This window comes from Xenopus laevis, chromosome 1L, assembly GCF_017654675.1.
Source record: "Xenopus laevis strain J_2021 chromosome 1L, Xenopus_laevis_v10.1, whole genome shotgun sequence".
Taxonomy (NCBI): domain Eukaryota; kingdom Metazoa; phylum Chordata; class Amphibia; order Anura; family Pipidae; genus Xenopus; species Xenopus laevis.
This window is the reverse complement of record NC_054371.1, coordinates 84,064,105-84,087,768: the sequence shown is the minus strand read 5'-3', so window position 1 is coordinate 84,087,768 and position 23,664 is coordinate 84,064,105. Positions and strand designations below refer to the sequence as shown.

Here is a 23,664-nt window from a genome sequence, read left to right as displayed (position 1 = left end):
TGTGATGGTCTGTGTGCTGCCTCAGAGATCACTTGACCAGAAATACTACACTGTAACAGGAGAAGTGTGGAAGCAAAAAACAACTCTTTATCTTTTAATTGGCTCATGTGACCTAACATGTATGGTTTGTTTGTGTGCACAGTGAATCCTACGATCCCGGGGGGTGGCCCTTATTTTTTTAAAAATGGCAATATTCTATTTAGGATTAGCAAATGGCACATACTACTAAAAAAGTATATTATTATGAAAATGGTTTGTTTACACGAAGCAGGGTTTTACATGTGAGCTGTTTTATGCAATATCTTTTTATTGATATTGTTGGGGGGTATAGTTTTCCTTTAATGCAGATGGCTCAGTTAGTGAGGGGGGGCATCTGCAGGGAACATATCAGTTATACATGGCTTTCCTTGTCCTTTAAAGCACGCAAGTCCTATGTGACCCTAAAGTGTGACAGAAATGTATTTGCCCATTCACAAAGATTTGACAGTTTCTTGAAGTACTCACCTCTTCCAACTCCTGCCAGTTATAATTATTGCTCCCGACAACCATGGACCTCAGTTCAGATGGCTGAAAGAGTTCTAAAATTTTACCCCCACACACTTTCAGGAAGCCAGTGGAAAATGCCTCATACCATTCTTGCACAGATTGGTTGAAGACATAGTTAACATATGCGTCGACAAACTGCTGCCTGCAAAAAAAAAAAAAAAATATATATATATATATATATATATATATATATATATATATATACACACACACACACACATATATATTTATATATATATATATATATATATATACACACACAATCCGTTTACAAACAACACAAAAGTCACACTTAAAGGAATCGTTCAGTGTAAAAATAAAAACTGGGTAAATAGGCTGTGCTAAATAAATAATGTTTCTGATATAGTTAGTTAGCCAAAAATGTAATGTATAAAGGCTGGAGTGATTTGATGTATAACTTGTCAGCCAGAACACTACTTCCTGCGTTTCAGCTCTCTTGGTTTAAACTGACTGGTTACCCTGGTTACCAGGTAGTAACCAATCAAAGACTTGAGGGGAGCCACATGGTTCATATCTGTTGTTTTTGAATCTGAGCTGAATGCTGAGAATCAATTGGAAACTCACTGAACAGATAAAGGGATTTTATACTTACCGTAAAAACCCTTTCTAGTAGGCCCGAACTGTCAGTGCAGAACGTATGGGTTTTGTCTTCATTCACCTCTGGAGGCAGGACATAGAATAGATTTTTGGTCCCTCCGACTGTATATATGGTTCGTCTCCACCTCCTCGCATCAGTTCAGTTGTCAAGCTCAGTCGGTGGAGATAGTACAGATAAAAGGAAGGCCAAGAGACACAGATAGAAAGAATAGCGAGAAAGAGATCCCTGTGTCCATACTAAAATCAGCCTGGGTGGGACTTACTGCACTGACAGTTCGGGCCTACTAGAAAGGGTTTTTACGGTAAATATAAAATCCCTTTTTCTCTAGTCGTCCCTCCTGTCAGTGCAGAACGTATGGGATGTCCAAAAGCTGTCTCTCTAATGGGTGGGTAATTTTAATTGTAATCTGCTTATTTGTTCATTGTGCCACTGCAGCTTGTAGAACTTTTCGGCCAAATGCGGCCGGTTGAGAAGCATGAACGTTCAACTTGTAAAACTTGATGAATGTATTGGGAGATACCCAAGTAGCTGCCTGCCAGATTTGTTCTGCTGTTGCCATGTTGTGCAGAGCCCACAATGTGCTTTGTGCCCTTGTAGAATGGGCCTTAACTGCAAATGGTCTGCGTGTACCACTATCACCGTAGACTTTATTTATAGAATCAACTAGCCAATGTGCTATAGTTCTTTTTGACACAGCCTTTCCTTTGTGCATTGCGGAATGTGACACAATTAAAGAATCGGATTGTCTGTATTCCTTTGACCTTTTTAGGTAAATTCAAAGTGCCCTGACTACATCTAGTTTGTGTAGTTTTCTCCTTTTCATTTGATGGTTCTGTACAAAAAGAAGGTAGAATTATGCCTTGATTCCTGTGCCGTTCCGTCACCACCTTGGGAAGAAAACCTGGTGTGGTTCCGAGAATCGCTTTATCCTGATGTAATGTGAGCCATGGTTCCCTACAGGAAAGAGCTGCAATTTCAGATACTCGCTTTGCTGATTTAATGGCAATTAAGATAGTCACCTTTAAGGATAACCACTTAAGTTCACATGTTGATAATGGTTCGAAGGGTGGTTGTTGCAGTCCTGTGAGAACCACGTGGCTAAGGGCTCCCTAAGTGGAGGTCTGGCCCGGGATACACCCCTAATAAAGTGCTGTATTGTCGGACAGTCTGTGGCTGCCCACTTAACATGAGTCAGTGCCACCAGTGCTGAAATTTGTGCTTACAGTGTTCGGAGTCCCAGTCCCTTCTGGAATCCCTCCATTAAAAATTCAATGACTTGCGTTGTTGTTACATTTTGCCAATTGATTGCACCAATGTATGAATGTCTTCCAGTTTTTATAGTAAGCTTTCTTAGTAGATTGTTTGCACGTCTGCAGCATGATATCTATTGCCCTCCCTGAGAACCCCCGCTGTAGATATCTCTTGGTCTCAAGAGCCACGTAGTCAATCGGAGCATGGCTATGTTGGGATGTTTGATCGGTCCTTGTGTTAGTAGATCGGGTATAAGTGGTAATCTCCACGGTCTGTCTATGGATAATTTGATGAGATCTGTGTACCATATCCTGTTTGGCCAGTCTGGGGCTATTAGTATTGTAGTTGTGTCAGACTGCTTTATCTTTCTGATTACTCTGGGTAGAATGGCTAACGGTGGAAAGGCATATACCAGTCTGAAGTTCCATGGTACTACTAGTGCATCTATCAGAAAGGCTTTTGGATTCCTCATTCTGACGCAGTAAAGTTGTAGCTTCTTGTTGTATTTGGAAGCCAACATGTCCACCTCCGGGGTTCCCCACCTGTGGGTTAACTGTTGAAAAATGTTGTAGTTGAGAGACCACTCCCCCTGGTCTATTGATGTTCTGCTTAAAGGACAAGGAAAGTCTAAAATAGAATAAGGCTAGAAATGCTGTATTTTGTATACTAAACATAAGCATGAACTTACTGCACCACAAAGCCTAATCAAAGAAATGATTTATGCTTTCAAAGTTGGCCACAGAGGGCTGTCATCTTGTAACTTTGTTAAACATCTTTGCCTGACCCTGACCCTGCACATGCTCAGTGTGGTCTGGGCTGCTTAGGGATCGTCATAAACAAAGCTGCTTGAATTCTGCATTGCTGGGAAGTAAGGCGGGGGCTCACCTGCTGTTCATAAGTATAATTGTTTCCCTGCTCAGCAGTTAGGGACCATCTGACAATTCCTATCCACAGCAGTAAATGAAGGGAGAATTTCACTGCATACAGTCAGGTTTCTTATAAAAACGGTACACATTTTTTAATTAAAGTATATTGGAGATAGGTTTCTTTTTGATTAAAGAAAGTAAAAAAAGTAAAAATGGGATTTTATTTTTTTGCCTTTCCTTGTCCTTTAAGTAGTCTGCTTCCCAGTTCAGTACCCCTGGAATGAATACTACTGAGATGTTTGTGACTGATCTCTCTGCCCAGGTTAGTATTCGAAAGACCTCCTGCATGGCGGACTTGTTGCACGTGCCCCCCTGCTTGTTGGCATATGCCACCGCTGCTGCATTGTCTGACTGCACTCTGACCGCCTGAGATTGTAAGATTGTTGACCAACCCTCTAGTGCTAATGCTATTGCTTGTAGCTCCAGTACATTGATGGGTACTTGGCTCTCTTTTTCGGACCAAGTGGAGGGACAGTCCTTGGTACACAGCTCCCCATCCCCTGAGATTGGCATCTGTGGTCACTACTTCCCAGGTAGTGCCTGCCAAACTTCTGCCCTGTAGGAGATGTTCCTCTTTTGTCCACCAAAGAAGCTTTTCCCTGGTTGCTTGTGAAATGGGGATGATCTGTTCCAATATTGCAGGAAACTGTGTTGTAGGGGTCTGAGGTGAAATCTGGCAAAGGGTATAGCTTCTAGAGCTGCTACCATCAGACCTAAGAGTCGTAAGCAGTCCTCTGCTGATGTCACCTCCTTCCGAAGAAAGGATAGGCTTGCTGTACTCACTGTGTTGGCCTTGTCTTGAGGTAAGTATACCTTCAGCATCCTGGAATCGAACCGAAGGCCGAGGAATAGGATTGTTTGGCTCGGCGTAAGTGAGCTCTTTCAACCAACCGTGGGGGCCTTTATTAAGAAATCGTCCAGATATGGGATGACATCTACTCCCAAGGACCTCAGATATGCTACAATTGGAGTCAGAACCTTGGTAAAGACGCATGGTGCTATACAAAGACCAAAGGGCAGCGCCGTAAACTGATAATGATTCTCTTTGATGGCAAATCTGAGGAATCTTCTGGAGTGGGGATGAATGGGTATGTGCAAGTAGGCATCTTGCAGATCTATCGAGTTAATGAAGATTTTTGGTTCCATGGCTGCGATCACTGATCTGATGGATTCCATCCTGAACTTTTGTTTTAAGATCATTGGGTTTAGGGGTTTTAGATTGAGAACTGGTCGAAACGATCCCTCCTTTTTGCGGACCAGGAATAAACTGAAGTAGAATCCTTTGTATTTTTGAGATTCTGGTATCTGTTATATTACCCCTATTTGAAGTAGTGTATCTACTGCTATCTACTGAAGTAAATGCAGTCTGTGAGGGGCGGTGTTTGATGGAATAAACCTTCCTGGTGGAAGTTGTGGGGAAAAAGGTATCCTGTAGACTTGTTGAATGATGGTTAGTACCCAATCATCTATTACGTGTGTTGCCCATGTCCCAATAAAATCTTTGAGTCTGCCCTCTACTTGCTGTGCCCCGCTTCGAGGGGCTGAGTCAGGCAGAGCTAGCTTTGTTTGTGTTAGGCTTTTGTGTATTGCGTGCCTGTTGCTGAAAGTTCTGTCTGGTCAGTCTCGCAGGCTGGTCTGGTTGGGAGGTTCTGGTATACGGACGAAAGGACCGTAAGGGTCTCGATTGTGAGGAACATGTTCTTTTTCCTGAGTACCTGTTCGTAGAGTCAAATTTGGGCTTTGACTATGGGTTTGACTCTCCGATATGATCTGTTTTAGATCTGGTCCGAACTGTGACTCGCCTGTGAATTTCAAAGATAATAATCTTAGTTTGGATGCCGTATCCCCTGAGCCACAAGGCATTTGCTGTTGTTTTGGCTGCAAGTTTGCTGTCTCTGTCAGGAAGGTTAAGGCAGAGGACAGTTTCTCTACTTCCGCCTGCAATTTTTGTTTAGTTTCTGGCGGATGTTGGGCCAGTTCTTGCACCCAATGCCTGGTAGTGCGTGCAAGGCCTGCTGATGCTGCTGGTCTGAGTATCGCTGCTGCCTGTGTGTATGATTGCTTGAGGATTGATTCCATGCGTCTGTCTAAAGGGTCTTTGAATGCTGCCTCCTCAGCTGGTAAGGCAGTTTGGCGAGACAGTCTGGCAACGCCCGAATCTACTTTTGGGGCTTTATCCCATTTCGTTTGGTGTTCTTCAGGTACTGGGTAAGTCTTGAACAATCTCTGTGTAAGTGTTACCCTGCGGTCTGGTTGTGCCCACTCAGTTTCAATAGTTTGTGTTATAGAATTAAAGATTGGAAAGGCTAGATTTGATTTCTTTTGAACGCCTGGGAGTCTGTCGGCCTTTGAGAGTGCCGTTGTTTCATGCTTGATTTCCCCTTCTGAGTCAGATTCTGACTGAGGTTGTGACTGATCTGAACTGTCTGATTGGTGATATGGTGGGTTAAGTGCTGGGGTATTTGGTGCTGAGGAAGCAACCTGTAAGGCTTGAGATTGAGAACGATCTGTGGAGACAGTACTGGTGATTCAGTTGCTACTGAGATCTTTGGGTCAGGTTTGCCATCAGAGCAATAGTTACGCTCTGATTTTCTTAGAGAATGCTTGCATACCTTGCATTTTGGTAATTTTTTCTGATCTCTTCATCTTCACCGATTGCACTACCTCTCTGAGGTTTTTTAGTGAATCCGCCTCCTCCATTGTTTTGTGGAAAATCTGTATAGTAGGCAGTTGTGTGTTCACGGAGTTACTACCTGTGCTTGAGAAGCTACTACAGCGTTATCTCAATATACCGGTGCGCCTGTACTGCAGATCGCCTCGCCTCTTTTTGCGTATGATGTCCGGGCGCTCCTCGTTTGGCACGAAGCTGCTCTGCTGTGTGCGCAAAGTTGAATCGGCCCTATGCGTTGCCTAGCAACCCAAATCCTAATGTGTAGTTAATGCGGTCTCCACCGCATAGGTCGTCTCCCCTCTAATCGAGACAGTACTTGCCTGCAAGCCGCGGAATTTAATACCGTGGGGAAGTATATCTACGCCCTGTTCCCTGAGAGCTCTCTCTTAGTAGTGCCGATTCTGCGTATCGCCAATGAATGTTTTGGGGACAGCTCTGCGTGTCCTATTGTGTTACCCTGGTCCACCTGATGGCTTGTACATGACACGGGCTGTTAAGGCAGCTCTGCGTGCCACATGGTCCTGGTAGTGTAGTGTTTGCTACATGTACCTGACAGGGCAGCTCTGCATGCCACATGGTCGAGGTGGGGAGTTCTCTGTGCTCCTAGTCCAGTTAGGGTAGCTCTGCGTGCAACATAGACCCCCGGGGGCCCTCTGCATGCCCAAGTCCATTAATGGCAGCTCTGCGTGCGACATAGACGGATAGGGGAGCTCTGTGTCCCGCCAGTCCTTGACGGCAGCTCCGTGTGCCACAAAGGTAGCTCTGCATACCTTATAGTGTTATAGAAGAGAGAGAAAGAATACTGATAGCTGAAAAAAAAAAAAAAAAAAAAAAAAGAGTATGATAAAAGTTTTGTCCTTTACCTCTAAGGCAGGACAAAGGACTGATGTGAGGAGGTGGAGACAAACCATATATACAGTGGGAGGGACCAAAATCTATTCTATGTCCTGCCTGCAGAGGTGAATGAAGACAAAACCCATACGTTCTCCACTGACAGGAGGGCCCAGAAATGCACCATGTGGCCCCCCTTCAAGTTGCTGACTAGCTCAGAGTTATAGAGCTGAAAAGCAGAAGGTAGTATCCTGGATATTATGTTACACATCCAGTCACTCCGGCCTTTCTACATTACATTTTTGCCTAACTAACTAAATAGATAAGCTGTGCAAAATAAAACATGTTTCTAATATACAGTTTTTATTTTCACAATGAAGTGTTCCTTTAAGACTCATGAATATCTAATACTGTAAATAAGTATTCCAAATCACCCCAACATCTCACTGTAATAGATTTTCATGGTGGGCAAGTTGTACATTGTAAGAATCACAGTTAAAAGATTAGATTTTATAGGAGAGGTAACTTTGAAAGTGACAGCACAAACATGAAAGTACATACAAGTGTGGCCCAGTTAAGGTTAAACGCATTATACCCAAACATGTAACCCACCTGTTCTCTTTTGTCACAGTCATGTGCTCTCCACCGGGCACTACTGGTTTGCGTTCTGTGAGCCCATAACTTTCTCTGCAAATCTAAACGCAAATACAGATCTACATCAAACACAAATATCATCAGAGATCATTTGACATTGCGCTATTCTCGCTTTCTGAACCTTCTACATCTACTAGGTACACCAAAAAAGGTGCACGAGTTGACGTACATTGCATAAGAAAATCAAATTTTCCTGCATTTTTACGTTTTTTTCTCACAATTTGTATTTTTTTCCTATTCCAGTGCCTACAAAATTCTTGACCCTCAAACCAATGGGTACAACTAGACAAAAATCAGTGGACTCAGAGGACTTCTCAAATTGCATGAGGAAAAATAAACACAATTTATATCATTGGAAAGAGCCATCTTCTCAGTTGTAAATCTCCTCTTTGGTATATAAATGTTGCCATAATGAATTAGGTATCTTAGTTCAAGAAAGAAGCAGGCCATATTTATTATATGTTGCTGAGTTGGACTGCCCAGTTACATGACACCATTTTTAATAGCTATTATGTTCCATATCTATACGCTTTTTTCCTGTTAGTTTCTGGATGTGTTGGCCTGTGCACAAGGTGTGGAATCAAAAATGTCTACAATGCCAGTTAAACTATGGCCCTGCTAAAAATTTAAAGGGGTGATTTATCTTTAAAGGGATCCTGTCATCGGAAAACATGTTTTTTTCAAAACGCATCAGTTAATAGTGCTACTCCAGCAGAATTCTGCACTGAAATCCATTTCTCAAAAGAGCAAACAGATTTTTTTATATTCAATTTTGAAATCTGACATGGGGCTAGACATTTTGTCAATTTCCCAGCTGCCCCTGGTCATGTGACTTGTGCCTGCACTTTAGGAGAGAAATGCACTCTGGCAGGCTGCTGTTTTTCCTTCTCAATGTAACTGAATGTGTCTCAGTGAGACATGGGTTTTTACTATTGAGTGTTGTTCTTATATCTACCAGGCAGCCGTTATCTTGTGTTAGGGAGCTGTTATCTGGTTACCATCCCATTGTTCTTTTGTTTGGCTGCTGGGGGGAAAGGGAGGGGGGTGATATCAATCGAACTTGCAGTACAGCAGTAAAGCATGATTGAAGTTTATCAGAGCACAAGTCACATGTAGTAAAGTACACTACAGTCAAATACTCTTACTGTAAAATTAAGGCAGAACATCTCGTCTACATCATCATGAGGGTAATCCAAGAGCTCCTGAAGACTCCTACAGATAGCAAAAAGAAATCATGTGAATTTTTAGTCATGTTTTAGCCTCTGTCCAAACAAATCGATACCACGGATACTTTATTTATTCATAACCTGGGTGTATTTAAATAAACATATACTTTCTATGCCGTAAATCCATCATTTTCAGACTCTGACCAAATTCTTGTGTGAAGAAATCCGTATAGTACAGAGTCTGAAACTGATGGATTTGCTACATAGAAATGAGCTGTTTACTACATCTTAAATACTAAATCAAATGCATGCCCTAACTTTAATATTCAATTAACACTGAAAAACATTTAGTATTCTTGTACAGGTATGGGATCTGTTATGTAGAATACTTGGGACAGCGTTTTCTGGATAAGAGGTCTTTCTGTAATTTGGATCTCCATAATTAAAGTCTTTAAAACATCTACATAATTAAAATCTTTTAAACATTAATTAAACCCAATAGCATTGTTCTGTCTCCCATAAGGATTAATTATATCTTATTTGGGATCAAGTACAAAGCACTGTTTTATTATTACAGAGAAAAAACAATTGTTGAAGATTTACATAGTAAGTTAGTTTAAAAAAAAAAGACAAGTCCATCAAGTTCAACCTTTTTAAGTCTATTTATAACCTGCCTAACTGCTAGTTGATCCAGTGGAAAGATGAATGATTTTAATTAAAATGGAGTCTATGGGAGACAGCCTTTCTGTAATTCTGAACGGGTGTCTGGCTAACGGATCCCATACCTGAATATTAAAGGCAAATGATTAAGGATTTGGATTCGGTTTGGCCAAATGCTAATGATTTGACAAAAGCTAAACAATGTACTTCTCGATCAGATATACCTTTAGTATTAATAACTAGGGATGCACCGAATCCACTATTTTGGATTCAGCCAAACCCCCGAATCCTTCGCGAAAGATTCTGCCGAATACAGGAACCAAATCAGAATTTGCACATGCAAATTAGGGGTGGGAAGAAGAAAACATTTTTTACTTCCTTGTTTTGTGACAAAAAGTCATGTGATTTCCCTCTCCGCCTATGCAAATTCGGATTAGGTTCAGCCGGGCAGAAGGATTCAGGCGAATCTGAATCCTGCTGAAAAAGGCGGAATCCCGAACCGAATCCTGGATTTGGTGCATCCCTAAATATTATATAGAAAGTGGTATTCTAAGACTAATTCTGATTATTTTTCCTTTTTTTTATTATTTACATTTTCTATTGATTAATTATCTTAGTAACCAGGAAGTGGAATGGAAGATGAGTAATAAGAACCCCCCATATACAAATTACATTAACAATAAAATGAAACCCACAATATCAGTCAGTGTTTTGGTTGACGACATTCAGACTTTTACACAGAAATACGCAGAATAGCAAGGCTAAAGACTAAAGACATTTTTAGAATTTTCTGGAAAAATGTGCTTGTGTCTTTCCAAGTGGACTTGTAATGGAAGTCACTGTACTGGCAAATTTAAGACCCAACACCCCCAAGACTATATGTCCCATGTTCCAGCTTTACTGTGAAGTAAAGGGAGAGGACACAGGTTGCAATGGGATAGGCACAGGGATGGCCTGTGAATGGCAGATTCTTTTTCTGGAGCAAGAGGTACAGTGCAGCCATTCCCCAGGGCAGACGTTCTGTCTGAATGAGCAATAAGGTGCATGTTCTTTCATCCCTCAGCAAACTTGAACTTCTGCCCCGTGGCAGAGTAACACAATATAGATTGATAGTTTAATTTAGTACGTACCTTCCTTCTGTGGGAGACAGTTCCTTAAGGTCTTCTAAAGTTGGCTGCACATTTAATAACTTTTTGTACAGTGCCAATGGAAAGTGCAGATCAACCACTGTGAAGTTATAGATGGCCAAGCCACACATGATACCAATCAGATGGAACCAGTTGTGCTCTACAAAACACTGGAAACAATGGAGAATATTGGTATTGGCAATAGTACTTGGAATCAGGGTATGTAGCTTTAGCTTCTTACTCTTGTCATTACATTTTCCCTAATTGTACAGCTTTTTGTGTTCCCCTAAATAATACATCTCCGAACACCAAACCAAATCCACACTCTTCTTCTGCAATCGGAAACCTGATGCACGGGCGGAAATACCCTAAAGGGGTTATTTATCAAAGTCCGAATCTATCTCAATACTATCAATACAATCTCTGCTACAAACTCCGATCAAATCCACTTGAGTTTTTTACGCTTATTTATTATTACATTTTCCCGTTTGCTTTGAAGGAAAAAAAAAATTATATTTTCACGATTTTATCATCTGATTTTCAAGAATTTCAAGATTTGTTTTAGGAATTTTCACTCGAAAACTCCTAAACTTCGGGATATTGCATGAATTCAGCGCACATGAAAAATCATTGGGACTTCTCCCATTAACTTATATGCAACCTTGACAGGAATGAGATGCTGGATTTTCAGATTCTGACTTTTTCATCCTCAGGGTTTAATAAATTCAGAAAAATTAGTTATTTTTTAAAAGTCTGATGTTATGAAAAACAAAAATCATGAATCGTTTGTGATATTTGCATTCAGAGTTTAGTAAATAACCCCCTATTTGCATTCAGAGTTTAGTAAATAACCCCCTAAGTGTGTGCAATGATTTTTTTCATTTATATAGTTTGGTTTTGGCTTGGTTCTTGGATTCAGCTAAATTCTGGTAAAAATAGTAAATCTGGGATTCGGTGCATCCCTATTTATTACAGCAGTAAAGCGTATCTACCAATTGGTTGCCCTGCAGTTGTTGTTATTGTTGAAGTTTAACGTCCATCTCCCTCCAATTGGGTGTTCAGGTATAGGACATTTTACTCAGAATGCTCAGGATCTGGGGTTTTCCAGATAACAAATAATCTTTCCATAATTTGGATCTTCGTACCTTAAGTCTACTAGAAAATCATGTAAATATTAAATAAACCCAATAGGCTGGTTTTGCTTCCAGTAATGATTATTTATATCTTAGGATCAAGTACAATTTCCTGTTTTATTACTACAGAGAAAAAGGAAACACGTTTTAAAAATTTGGATTATTTGATTATAATGGAGTCTATGGGAGATGGACTTGGAGCTTTGGAGCTTTCTGGATAATCGGTTTGCGGATAACGGATCTCATACCTTACTGGGAATTGAAGTCCAACAACATATACCATAGGTCTATAGGTGGGAGAGCCCTACTTTATGCAAATCTTTTTTTTAAATAAAGCTTTGCATTAATAACCTGCTCACTATTCAGATGAAAAAAAAATGATAAATACAAATAATTGCTCGATATTGAAAACAACAAAACGAATAAACTCATTAAAAGTTTACAATTTCTACATCACAAGAGACGAAGGTTAGGAAAATATTCCGAAATGTTAGAAATAAAGCCCTGATTAAAATGTTATAAACAAAATTAAATCTGTGAATACTGGAAATGTCTTTCATTTACAGGCCTCCCATTAACATTCTGTTCAGCTTTTTATTTCAACTTACTATGTCGGAGAACCAAAGCAGGTTTGAATCTTGGTAGACTGTGAACATTCCATAGATGGGATTCAAAAGTTCTTTCAGAAGCAGAAGAAAGAATTCTTTTGTGACCCCCCCATCATCCACTGCTTCTTCACCATCAAATATGACCTATACAAGATAAAGATATCAGGGATTTGGTTTGTTGGAGAGATCTCTTTGAGGTATCGGATGTAACGCAATATCATATAAAATGGTAATTGTGCCAGCCACGTGATTGTTGCTTGAAACAAAATATGCATTTTTAATCTACATGTATCTGGCTGCACTGGTGCTTTCAGGGGATTGATGTAAAAGTGGATGGAGATTAGGGATGCACCAAATCCACAATTTTGGATTCAAGCTATATCCCTCGTGAAAGATTCGGCCGAATACTGAACCCTTATTTGCATATGTAAATTAGGGGCAAGAAAGGAAAAGTGGGAAAAATTTTTACGTCTTGTTTTTTGATGAAACGTCACATACCTTCAAAGGTTTTTTCAAGTCAATATCAGAATAAATGCTTAGTTCTCTTAAAGCATCAGCAACTAGGCTTGTCCTGCGCACATGAAGCACTAAAAAAGGGTTCTTCACCAACATTGCATCCAGAGTGAGTAGCGTGAACACATTCTGTAGGTTAGCACCATTAACAGCTACCTATGAGAAAAGAAAGAATCACAGAAAAAAACATTATGATAAACTGAAATTCTAGGATAAAAGCAGATCAAAAAATCCTGTCACCTAACACCTCAGACATTATTTACTAACATCAGACTTTATTCACTAATGCGGCACTAATGTTCATTCGAAAAGCACTTGCTGTGATCTGATTTTTTAAAACATGTAAGGGCACAAGCCAGCCCAGTCCAAAATACCTTTACAGTCTACGGAAGGAGCAGGAGAGGAAATACCTATGTGCCCCCCACATGAATACAGTGCAAGTCCTTGCGATACATTTTGGAGCACATTGGAACACATTTTGGCCTGTGGTTTTTTTGGGGAGCTTATCCCTGTGGCAGGCAGGATGCAAAGCGCAAAAACATGTTGGCTTCCAACTTGCACCATGGGTGGAAACACACCCTCTGATGTTTTTGAAAAATTAAAAAAAATGTCATCCCAGGAATTAGGTCCTGGGTATTAAATACTTACATATATTTGTATAGGGTTAGTGTAAAGGACAGCAAAAACACCTGTGTTCAGTGCATGCCTAATTTAAAGGGGACCCGTCACCCAAAAAATTATTCCAAATTATATTTTATCATGTTAGTCAAGCAAAATGAACTTTAATTACACTATATAAATTATTTGAATCTTGTCTGGGATTTCATAATTATAGCAAGCAGGCAGGAGCCATTTTGTGGACACTTTTATTAAGGCAAGCCTTGTATCATCTCAGAATCTTGTTTGTGCACCAGAATGGGGGACCTGATGTCCATCACCATGCACTGGTTACACAATTAAATGGTGAAGAGTACGGGAGAATGTGGGGAGATCAGTGACATCTAGGAAGTGCTGAAATGGAAATGAAAGTAATTGCTTGCCTAAGGCATAGAAGAGGGGCAGACAATATTTCTTTGACAGCTCAGATTTTTTAATGAGTTTACAACAGCTATGCACACTTTAATATAAAAAAGAATTTTGATTTCATGTTTAATTTGAAAAAGGACTTTTATTATACAGCTTTTTATGTCTGGGTGACAGGTCCACTTATAAAGCAAATTTGGTGAGTGTTTCAAAATTTAACAAATCATTTTGAAAAATCTGTGAGGATCTCCCATACGGCTGAACTATAATAATTGTTTTTATTTTCACATACTCAGGTAGTTCTGAAGACAAGAATTGCTTTCCTAGTGGCTAGAAAATGACGTGGCACACACCTGCATCTGTAACTCTGCGTCTGTTTGTAACATTTTGGTCTTTGCTTGAGCATCAAACACAAAGGGATATGAACAGAGAGTAACTGAATCCTACAAATGTAAAAGAAGATTACATGAATGATTATCCAAATCAATTATACAAATAACAAACAAAGGTGTAACAATGACATGAATTTACCTGCATAATGGACTGGCGGAGTTTCTGACATACCGGGGAGAGAAAAACAAAAAGGCCAGTTAGTGTCAGTGTCTTGCAGCCAGTATTATCATTTGGTGCTTACACATAACTAGCAATCAAGGTATTGCTACTGCTCACCAGTCTTATACATTAAAGGAATAGTTCAGTGTGAAAATAAAAACTGTGTAAATAGATAGGCTGTGCAAAATAAAAAATGTTTCTAATATAGTTAGTTAGCCAAAAATGTAATATATAAAGGCTGGAGTAAACAGATGTCTAATAAAACAGCCAGAATCCAACTTCCTGCTTTTCAGCTCTATGGGGCAAATTCACTAAGATGCGAAGTTGCGCCAGACGCATGTGACCCATGTGGCCCCCCTCAAGTCTCTGATTGGTTAATGCCTGGTAGCCAGGGTAACCAGTCAGTGTAAACAAAGAGAGCTGAAAAGCAGGAAGTAGAGTCCTGACTGACATGTTATACATCAAATCACTCCAGCCTTTATACATTACATTTTTGGCTAACTAACTATTTTAGAAACATTTTTTATTTTGCACAGCCTATTTACCAAGTTTTTATTTTTACACTGAACAATTCCTTTAAAGCGTCCTGAGCTTGAGAACCGCAACAAATATGCACATTTGGTAAAGGGGTGGTTCACCTTTAAGTTAACTTTTAGTATGTTATATAATGGCCAATTCTAAGCAACATTTCAGTTGGTCTTTATTTTTTTATTGTATTTGCATTTGCTTTTTTCTTTTGATTCTCTCCAACTTTCAAATAGGAGTCACTGCCCCCGTCTAAAAATAAAAGCTTTATAAGGCTACAAATGTATTGTTATTGTTACTTTTTATTACTCATCTTTGTATTCAGACCCTCTCCTATTCATATTACAATCTCTAATTCAAATCAGTGCATGGTTGCTAGGGTAATTTGGACCTTAGCAACCAGACTGCTGAAATTGCAAACCAGAGAGTTGCTCAATAAAAAGCAAAATAACTCAAAAAACACAAATAGTAAAAAAATAAAACCAGTTGCAAATTATCCTAGAATATCACTTTCTACATCATACTAATAGTTAATTTAAAGGTGAACTACCCCTCTAAAGCAAAAATATATGTTTTACAAAAAATATATAAAAGAAACCTACTACAGGTATGGGATCCGTTATCTGGAAACCCTTTATCCAGAACTCTGCAAATTACAGAAAGGCTGTCTCCCATAGACTTCATTTTATCCAAATAATCCACTTTTTTTTTTTAGGCAAAGTTTTCATGAATAAAAACGGTGATGCCCAAAGCTGAAATAAAGGCTTTTTAAACACTAAAGTTTCACAGTCTGGTGCTGTTCTACATACAAAGGCTGTCGTGATATCAGTGGAAAGTGGCCACTGAGGAACGTGCACCAAGTCTCTACAGGAGAGATAATCGTTGTGCTGACTACTTTTCCAAGATGAATAAAAACGTTAACAATTGACATCTAAACGTATGTCACTGGAATTGATTTAACATTGTTTAAGAATCTTAACACCATACGGTTTGACAATTACATAAGAGATATTTCCTGAAGACTATTTTATGCATTTACCATGTGATTTCTTGGTTGAGTGCCAGGGCCTAATTCCCACAGGGACTCCACATCTTATCAAGCCCGGATTTGTGGAAAGGCCACCTAGGCCTGGGCCTAGGGCGGCAGGATTTAAGGGGGGCGGCATGTTGCCCAACCACACCCACATTGGTTCAAAAATACTGGGGATGCACTTGTGATATAATCATTTTTTAAATTTCCCAAGCACCAATCAATATTACTACTGTCCCCCCAGGAGGGGACAGAGGCGACGAACGGCAGAGGGCCTAGGGGAACCCACTATGTAAATCCGGCCCTGCATCTTATCAAATTTGTGAGCGGTACCTCTGGCTTAAATATGAGTTTAATCAAAGGTATGACAGAATCAACTAAGTTGATCCATGAATCTCTTGTGGGGGTGGGTCCCATCCAATTCATAATTATACATTTCTTGGCGTAGAATAACAGCTCATATAGCACCTGTGGAAAGTCAAGGATAGTTGCAAGGGAGGCCATTACCTGAAATCAATATGTTCTTATTACTGGGCAGGCCTAGATCTTGTGTATAAAATTGGCCGTTGGGGTTCTACACCTAGGGCAGGTGTCACCGTCTCTCTTACCTTAACTTTTAGTGGGGTTGTGTAAAGTTGATAGAAAACTTTATACTGAATTAGTCTCACTGGTATTATGCTGTTATAAATAGTTTCTGTGGCCTCATCCCAGTCATCTTGCGTGAGCTCAGGGATCTTCGCCTGCCATTTTGTTTGTGCTGTATGAAATGGAGGGGAAACACTGGCTAATAGGTTTTGGTAAAGTCTGGACACCAGCTTTGTAGGTTGTTCTATTGAGAGGGTGTCCTCTATTGCCAGTGTGGTCAAGGTTGGAGAGAGTGTAGCAAACTGGGCCTTGAATACATGATGGATGTGAGAGTATCTAAACACTGGGAGACTCTCTGGGGCACATTTAGCTTTGAGCACAGAATATGAGATGAATGTGTTGTTCAACAGGAGATTACCCAAGTATTTGATTCCCTTTTGTCGCCAATACAGGAAATCATCTAAATTTCGGAAGTGTGGGAGATTGGCATTACCCCACATCGGCAGGGAGGGGTTCAGGCGAATAATCCAAATTTTTAAAAATGATTTCCTTTTTCTCTGTAATAATAAAACAGTTCATTGTACTTGATCACAACTATGATATAATTAATCTTTATTGGAAGTAAAAACAGCCTATTGGTTTTTATGATTTTCTAGTAGACTTAAGGTACGAAGATCCAAATTACAGAAAGATCCATTATCCGGAAAACCCCAGGTCCCGAGCATTCTGGATAATAGGTCCCATACCTGTACTTTGGTTTTGACCAACACATTTTGGGAAAGTGTGTGGTTCTGAGGTTGTGAAATGTGCAGGTATTTTGTAAGTTTTAAAGTGTCAGAGTACACATGGGCTCAGGTTACAGAGAGGTGATCCCAGGTATTGAATGGCATTTTGATCATTTACCCCAGATAAGGAGGAGATCACAGGGGGTTTTAGGGCTATTCCACACGGGGAGATAGCGACGCGTTTGCGGTCGCGGCGACAAAGCGCCGCGCCAGTCGCCGCGACCGGCGCAGGCGACAGTTTTGTATGGGCGCCTATGTAAAAACGCCTGTGCTAACCACACGAGGCGATGCGCTTTTCAACAGTCGCCTGAAAAAGCCTGGCGAGGCATTTTCAGGCGACTGTTGAAAAGCGCATCGCCTCGTGTGGTTAGCACAGGCGTTTTTACATAGGCGCCCATACAAAACTGTCGCCTGCGCCGGTCGCGCGACTGGCGCGGCGCTTTGTCGCCGCGACCGCAAACGCGTCGCTATCTCCCCGTGTGGACTAGCCCTTACTGGTAAGCTTAATGTGATTAACAAGCATCTCTCTGCACTACAATTGCTCTGGAGAACCAAGGAGCTAGGATCATTTGTACAATGAAAGTCCGCTGCTGTGCGCTGTGCAGTGCAAAAATAACAAAAACGACACAATCTTTAACTTAAACAATAGGCAGAATCCATGTGCAACACAAGCCTTATTCATTGAACTAATGTTATTTTTACTTCTGGCAGGCTGGCATAACCACGTTAATGGGTAATACAGTGAAACCTCCATTTTAGGGGTTATTTATCAAAGGTCGAATTTTAGAGCTTTGTGAGCTTTTTTTAGACCTCGAATAAACTCACAACTCGAATGATTTCTAATTTAAGAAAAACTTGAAAGTAAAACAACTGGAATAAGTGTAGTCAGGCTGAAACCCACTGAAAATAAATCATAAAGGCTACAAACATCTTCAAAGAGCTCAAGGGACCTCCGTCATTGCCTACATGACCTCGACAGGTTTTAAATGGTGTAAAATAAATCTCAAAAATTCAAGTTTTGACCGAAAAATACCCCCGAAAACTTACATTTTTCGTGGAAAAAACTCAACCTTTGATAAATAACCCCCTTAATGTTTTCCTTTAATTTACACCCCACCTATATTTTATGCATAGTACATTCCCTGGTTTTACATTTTTCCTGATTTTACATCTTTTTCTGGGTCCCTGAAAAACATAAAATTGAGGTTCTAATATATAAACTTTATTAGACATATCAAAGATAATTGGTGAATGACGGTCAGACTTCATCTTTTTGAACCAGGTTCTAAATTAGCTCATTAGAAGTTACAAAGAAGATACAAAGGGGTTTTTTGACTGCTTACCAGTCCTGCTTCATTTAAGAACCACATCAGGTAATCTTCTTGAATATCAACCAAACTGGAGATTTCAGGAATGTAAAATGTGTTATGTTCTACGTGTTGTGCTTTCCCATTAACCTGTAGACATAAACATTTCATCATTTTTTCTGCATTTTATATCAGAGACGTATATTTTTTTTTTGCATGTTTTGAAATCTGAAATCATACAAATTTTGGGTCTTAAGCCAACTAGTCACAATAGAAACAGAACTATTAATGGGGTTGTTCACTTTCAGATTAACTTTTACTATGGTGTAGAGTCATATTCTGAGACAATTTGTAATTTATAATAATTTTTTTAGTATTAGTGTTTTAAAATTATTTAGCTTTTTATTCCAGTTTGCAATTTCAGCAATCTGGTTGCTAGCAACTGTGCATTGATTTGAATAAGAGACTGGACTATAAACAGGAGAAAGCCTAAATAGAAAGATTAGCAATAAAAAGAAACAATAACAATAAAAGTGTAGCCTTACAGAGCATTTGCTTTGTAAATAGGAAGAGTCAGAAGAAAGCAAATAATTAAAAAACTATTTAAAAAAAAATGAAGACCACTTGAAAAGTTGCCTAAAATTAGCCAATCTATAACATACTAAAAGTTAATTCAAAGGTGAACCAGTGGTCATAGAAAGAGAGCACTATCTATGGAGACTAATCAGACTTCCCTTTTCAGTAGACACGAGAAGGGGGGGGGCACAGAGGCCTGGCACCCAGACAGTCATACTGGTCCAATTAGCAGAGCCCAAAAGGGGCAGCGTGGATCACACATGAACTATTTGGATGACCATAGTTAGCAGGTGCCACTGCTCAGGAGGAGAGTGTGCTTATAATCTAGGTTAACTAATTAGTATGGGGCCCCATGTTTTATGAATTCTGATGTCAGGTAAAAAAAGCTATATACTGACTTTTTATTTCAAGGACAAGGAAAGTTAAACTAAAGACATAGCTAGAAATGTTGTACATTATGTTTTGGGCTTCTGTACCAGTCCAAGGCAACCATAGCCATTTAGCAGGGAAGATCTCTGCCTAAAGATGCCCCAATAGCTCCCCATCTTCATTTCTGCTGATTCACTGCACATGCGCTGTGCTGCTGTCACTTACTGAGCTTAGGGACCCACTCACAATATACAGTACACATAGCATATAAATGTCACATGTCAGCTCAGAAACCAGTGCAATTAGCATCAGAATTTAATAATCAGCCCTGTAGCATCAGCTTATATTACAGGCAAACCTCATTTTCTGCTTGATAATTTGAGACAACCCCTAAGCTTAGCTTCTCAACAGCTGCTCAGAGCCCACTGAGCATGTGAGTGTCGCAGACACTTTCCAAGATGGTGACCCCCTGTGACAAGTTTGAAGTCCTGGATCATTGCTGCTATTGAAAAGCTGACACTTTAGGCTGGTGCAATAAGTTCAGTATAAAAAATATTGCAGTTTTAGCCACTCATTTTTAGGGTCTAGTTCTCCTTTAAAGGAAAATAAATCGAATAAAAATAATTCAAATTAAAGAACATGTTTAACTGTATTAAATTCAGTCACTGTAAATCAAACCGTTATCTCTAAAGAGTACTGTCCAAGGTCTCCTTTTCAATACTTTACTATATCACTAAAATAATAGTTACAATGAAATGTAATAAATAGTTCAGGCTGGGAAATTTAGGCAACTTTGCTACAAATATTACATTGTGATATAGTGGGGGGAGGGAAGGGCTATGATCTTAAATGTGGTGCATCTGAGCTTGATGCAAAGGAACAGCTCCTGAGCAATGGTCGGCTTAATAAACTGGTATGGGATCCGTTATCTGGAAACCTCTTATCCAGAAAGCTCCAAAGGTCATCTCCCATAGACTCCATTTTAATCAAATAATTAATATTTTTAAAACAAACCCCTTTCTCTGTAATAAAAAAACAGTACCTTGTACTTGACCCTTACTAAGAAATAATTAATCCTTAATGGAGGAAAAACAATCCTACTGGTTTAATAACAATTAAATACGTTTTTAGCAGACATGGTATGGAGATCCAGATTACAGAAAGATCGCTTTCCCGGAAGCACCAGGCCCCTTTACCTGAATAGATATATGCAAGGATATCTTTAAAAAAAATAACCAGTGTATTGCATATAAAAACAAGCAAATGGAGAATGAAACACATTCTGCAAATATTTAAGATGACCATTAAAATACCTTGTGCAGCTTTTCCAGGAGTTTAAGAGCAGAGGTTATATAGCTGGTAAACAAAACAGGTATCAGTAAGGTCTTCCTTCCATTTAGGAGATACACCACCGCTCCTTTGTATAGAGCAATAAGTTTCAAGAAATAGTTTGGGCAAACTTGCGCCCACCAGTTATCTGAAAGCACAAGAAGAGAACCACAAACACAATTCACTAAAAGTAGTTTGAATAAAATGTTTTTTATCTCTACCACCCCTTTATCTAATGTGCATGCCTCACAATAAGTGAAAAGTTGCAGATTTATCGTGGGGGAGTAATCTCCATGTGTGCCATCACCCTTAGTTCTACTTTTAACCACTGGGATTCCCAGTATCATGATACAAAAAAAAGTCTAAACAAACAGACGAAAAGTCAAAACTGGAAGCAAAGGTGTGGTAAGGTTGTTCACTTATCAGTATTACAGATGGAGATCGCAAACTCAGCTGGCCTGCTCTGCATTTTCTGATTGGGTGCTAGGGGACTATGCTTAGGTGTGGATGGTGCTACTGGGAGGGAGGTCTCTGCAGGGACCCTGTGATGTGAAAGCAATGTACCGGTAGGTGTCCTTTAGAAGAATGTATGCAATCACTGGGGACTGAAATTATTTGATGCACTACTTGATAAGTAACAAGCCAAAGGTTTGAATGCACAGGAAGGATGAGTTTTGGGCATTATGAGAAAGATTCCTTTACCTAACACCTTGCTTGGGTTGGTGTCCAGCCTTAAAATCGCCATGGCTAACGGGAGTGTTAGTGTGATATAATATTTGGAATCCTGAAGCAAAGGGAATTCGGGAAGGATGATATAAATCCTCATTGCCTCTACATCAGGTGGACAGCTGGACAGCTTAGGTATCAAAAAGCTTTCAAAGCCTTTAAGGATCTAAAAGGAGAGGAAACAAGTTAATGCAAAGTAAAGGGATACAAAACAAACAAATACTCGAGCCTAAAGCTGGCCATAGACGCAAAGATCCGATCGTACGAATCAATGTACGATCGGACTTTCCCATCTCCCAACCTGCCACTAACCATAAAGATCAAAGTCGTGCCATTCTGACCAAATAAAGTAGTAAAAGAACAGATCAGCCGATGTTCTGCCCCTGACAGCAATCGTATGATAGTTATGTCTGACAGCGCTGGTGACAGTCTCCCACTGAAAATCGTACCATCGGCAATACACAGAGATATTATCGGCAGCCGGCAGAAATTTATTAACCTGTCCGATCGACCAAACAACGGATCTCCGAAGGACAAAAAATGTCGGGACTCTCCACACACATTCCGAAAATCGTACGAATCCACGATTCATACGATCGGATCATTGCGTCTATGGCCAGCTTAAGATATGTTGTTATACCCTGGGCGTCTTATTTATTGGCATCCCATTTGACTTGCATAGCTATCGCCACTAATGCCTCGTGTAAATGTGGCCATACAAGGTCGCCAAACGAGCGGATCTCTCCCCGATTTGCCCACCTTGGGTGATATTGGGCAGATCCAATCATAAGCCCTAAGGCCTTGCGATCGGATTACGAGGATAAAGGTTTCCCATACACGGGCAGATATAAACTGCTGACAGATTAAGTTAGCCGTTTATTAGGTAGTGTATGGGCCCTCCAACGGTCTTCTCCGAACAATATCTGGCTAAAAGTCGGCCAGCTGAAGATAGGGCAGGTTTAAAAATCCCATGGGATCAAGGTCGGTGCATTGGGGAGAGAACCACTTGTTTGGTGAATCTCTGTATGTATTGGCCAGATATCGATCGGGGAAGCCAGTGGGAGGGCCCCATACAATACCCAATAAGCAGCTGACTTAATCTGTTGGCAGTTTACATCTGCCGTGTATGGGGACCTTAAGAAATTGTTAAGAAATTTGTCAGGCAATTTCTGGATTCCATCTGGCACAATTCGATCGGGATAATATATTAAAGGTTGTTAACATATTAATATATTTCCAGTCTCATAGGTTACTAAATCACTTGAAAATTCAGGGACGTCTAGAAAATCCAGCAAGAAGGGCTGTGTTATCTGCAATTTAATTTAAATGCCCTGCAACATGCAATTATCAGACATGACCCTGAATCTTTAGATGACTTGGTAACCAGGGTTGCACTGGGGGGCCTGGGGCCCACCGGGGCTTCTGCCCCAGGGCCCCCCTCGGGTCTCCCTGCTGCTCCGGCGAGCAGCGTGGCATGTGTGCGCATGCACACAGCACCACCTACATGCGCGCAGCATAGTCTCTGTGTGAGTGCGTACAGTGTTTTAGCCATGGCCGCCCGACAAAGGGAGGTTGCGGCATTAAGAAGGCTCCAAATCGCGGATCTGGGCCGGCGGGGCCCACAAGAGCCGGGGGCCCACCAGGTTTTTTCCCGGTGTCCCACCGGCCCAGTCTGACCCTGAACCCACCAAAGTCATCTGGCACCATCCTACAAAATCAGCCTGTCATCCTCACACACTCAGATTCTGACATGGATAATTTCACTTCCCTTGCAAAATAATAATCCATTTATAATAATTAATTTATAAGGACAGATCCTGCTTGCCAAATTATTGGATCTCAGCTATAGCAGGACCCCACATGCTTGGGATGTGGGGTTTAATATCTAAAGCGTTGTCAGGCCTCTTTACACCTTTCAACTATTTGGGGCTGATTTATTAATAATTGTGGATATAAAAAAGGGAAAAGACCAAATACAACAGTACATTAATAATAAATCATTACTGCCTATTAGAAGAAAAAAAAATAAAGAGATAAAAAGAAGATAAATTATATTATGTTTTTATTTATTATAAAAGAAAGTTTTAAAGAAGCTACTGTGTATCAATTGTCTTCATTGGTTCTCTACAGTTACTGAAAAGAAAAGGTTTTT

The 23,664-nt window shown here is 40.2% G+C and overlaps 1 protein-coding gene across 3 annotated transcripts in view; it reads right to left on the bottom strand.

Annotated features, from left to right (window-relative positions):
* The window catches only part of herc3.L (HECT and RLD domain containing E3 ubiquitin protein ligase 3 L homeolog), a 53,461-nt gene that overhangs the window by 3,360 nt on the left and 26,437 nt on the right, over positions 1 to 23,664 (bottom strand). For all 3 annotated transcript variants that reach the window (XM_018245119.2, XM_041580152.1, NM_001092135.2), the window contains 11 exon segments: positions 21,489 to 21,678; positions 20,771 to 20,934; positions 18,549 to 18,662; positions 14,260 to 14,283; positions 14,082 to 14,171; positions 12,691 to 12,861; positions 12,193 to 12,336; positions 10,455 to 10,621; positions 8,644 to 8,710; positions 7,457 to 7,539; positions 505 to 688 (listed from right to left, as the gene is read on the bottom strand). In XM_018245119.2, coding sequence (XP_018100608.1) covers positions 505 to 688; positions 7,457 to 7,539; positions 8,644 to 8,710; positions 10,455 to 10,621; positions 12,193 to 12,336; positions 12,691 to 12,861; positions 14,082 to 14,171; positions 14,260 to 14,283; positions 18,549 to 18,662; positions 20,771 to 20,934; positions 21,489 to 21,678 — 1,398 coding nt within the window.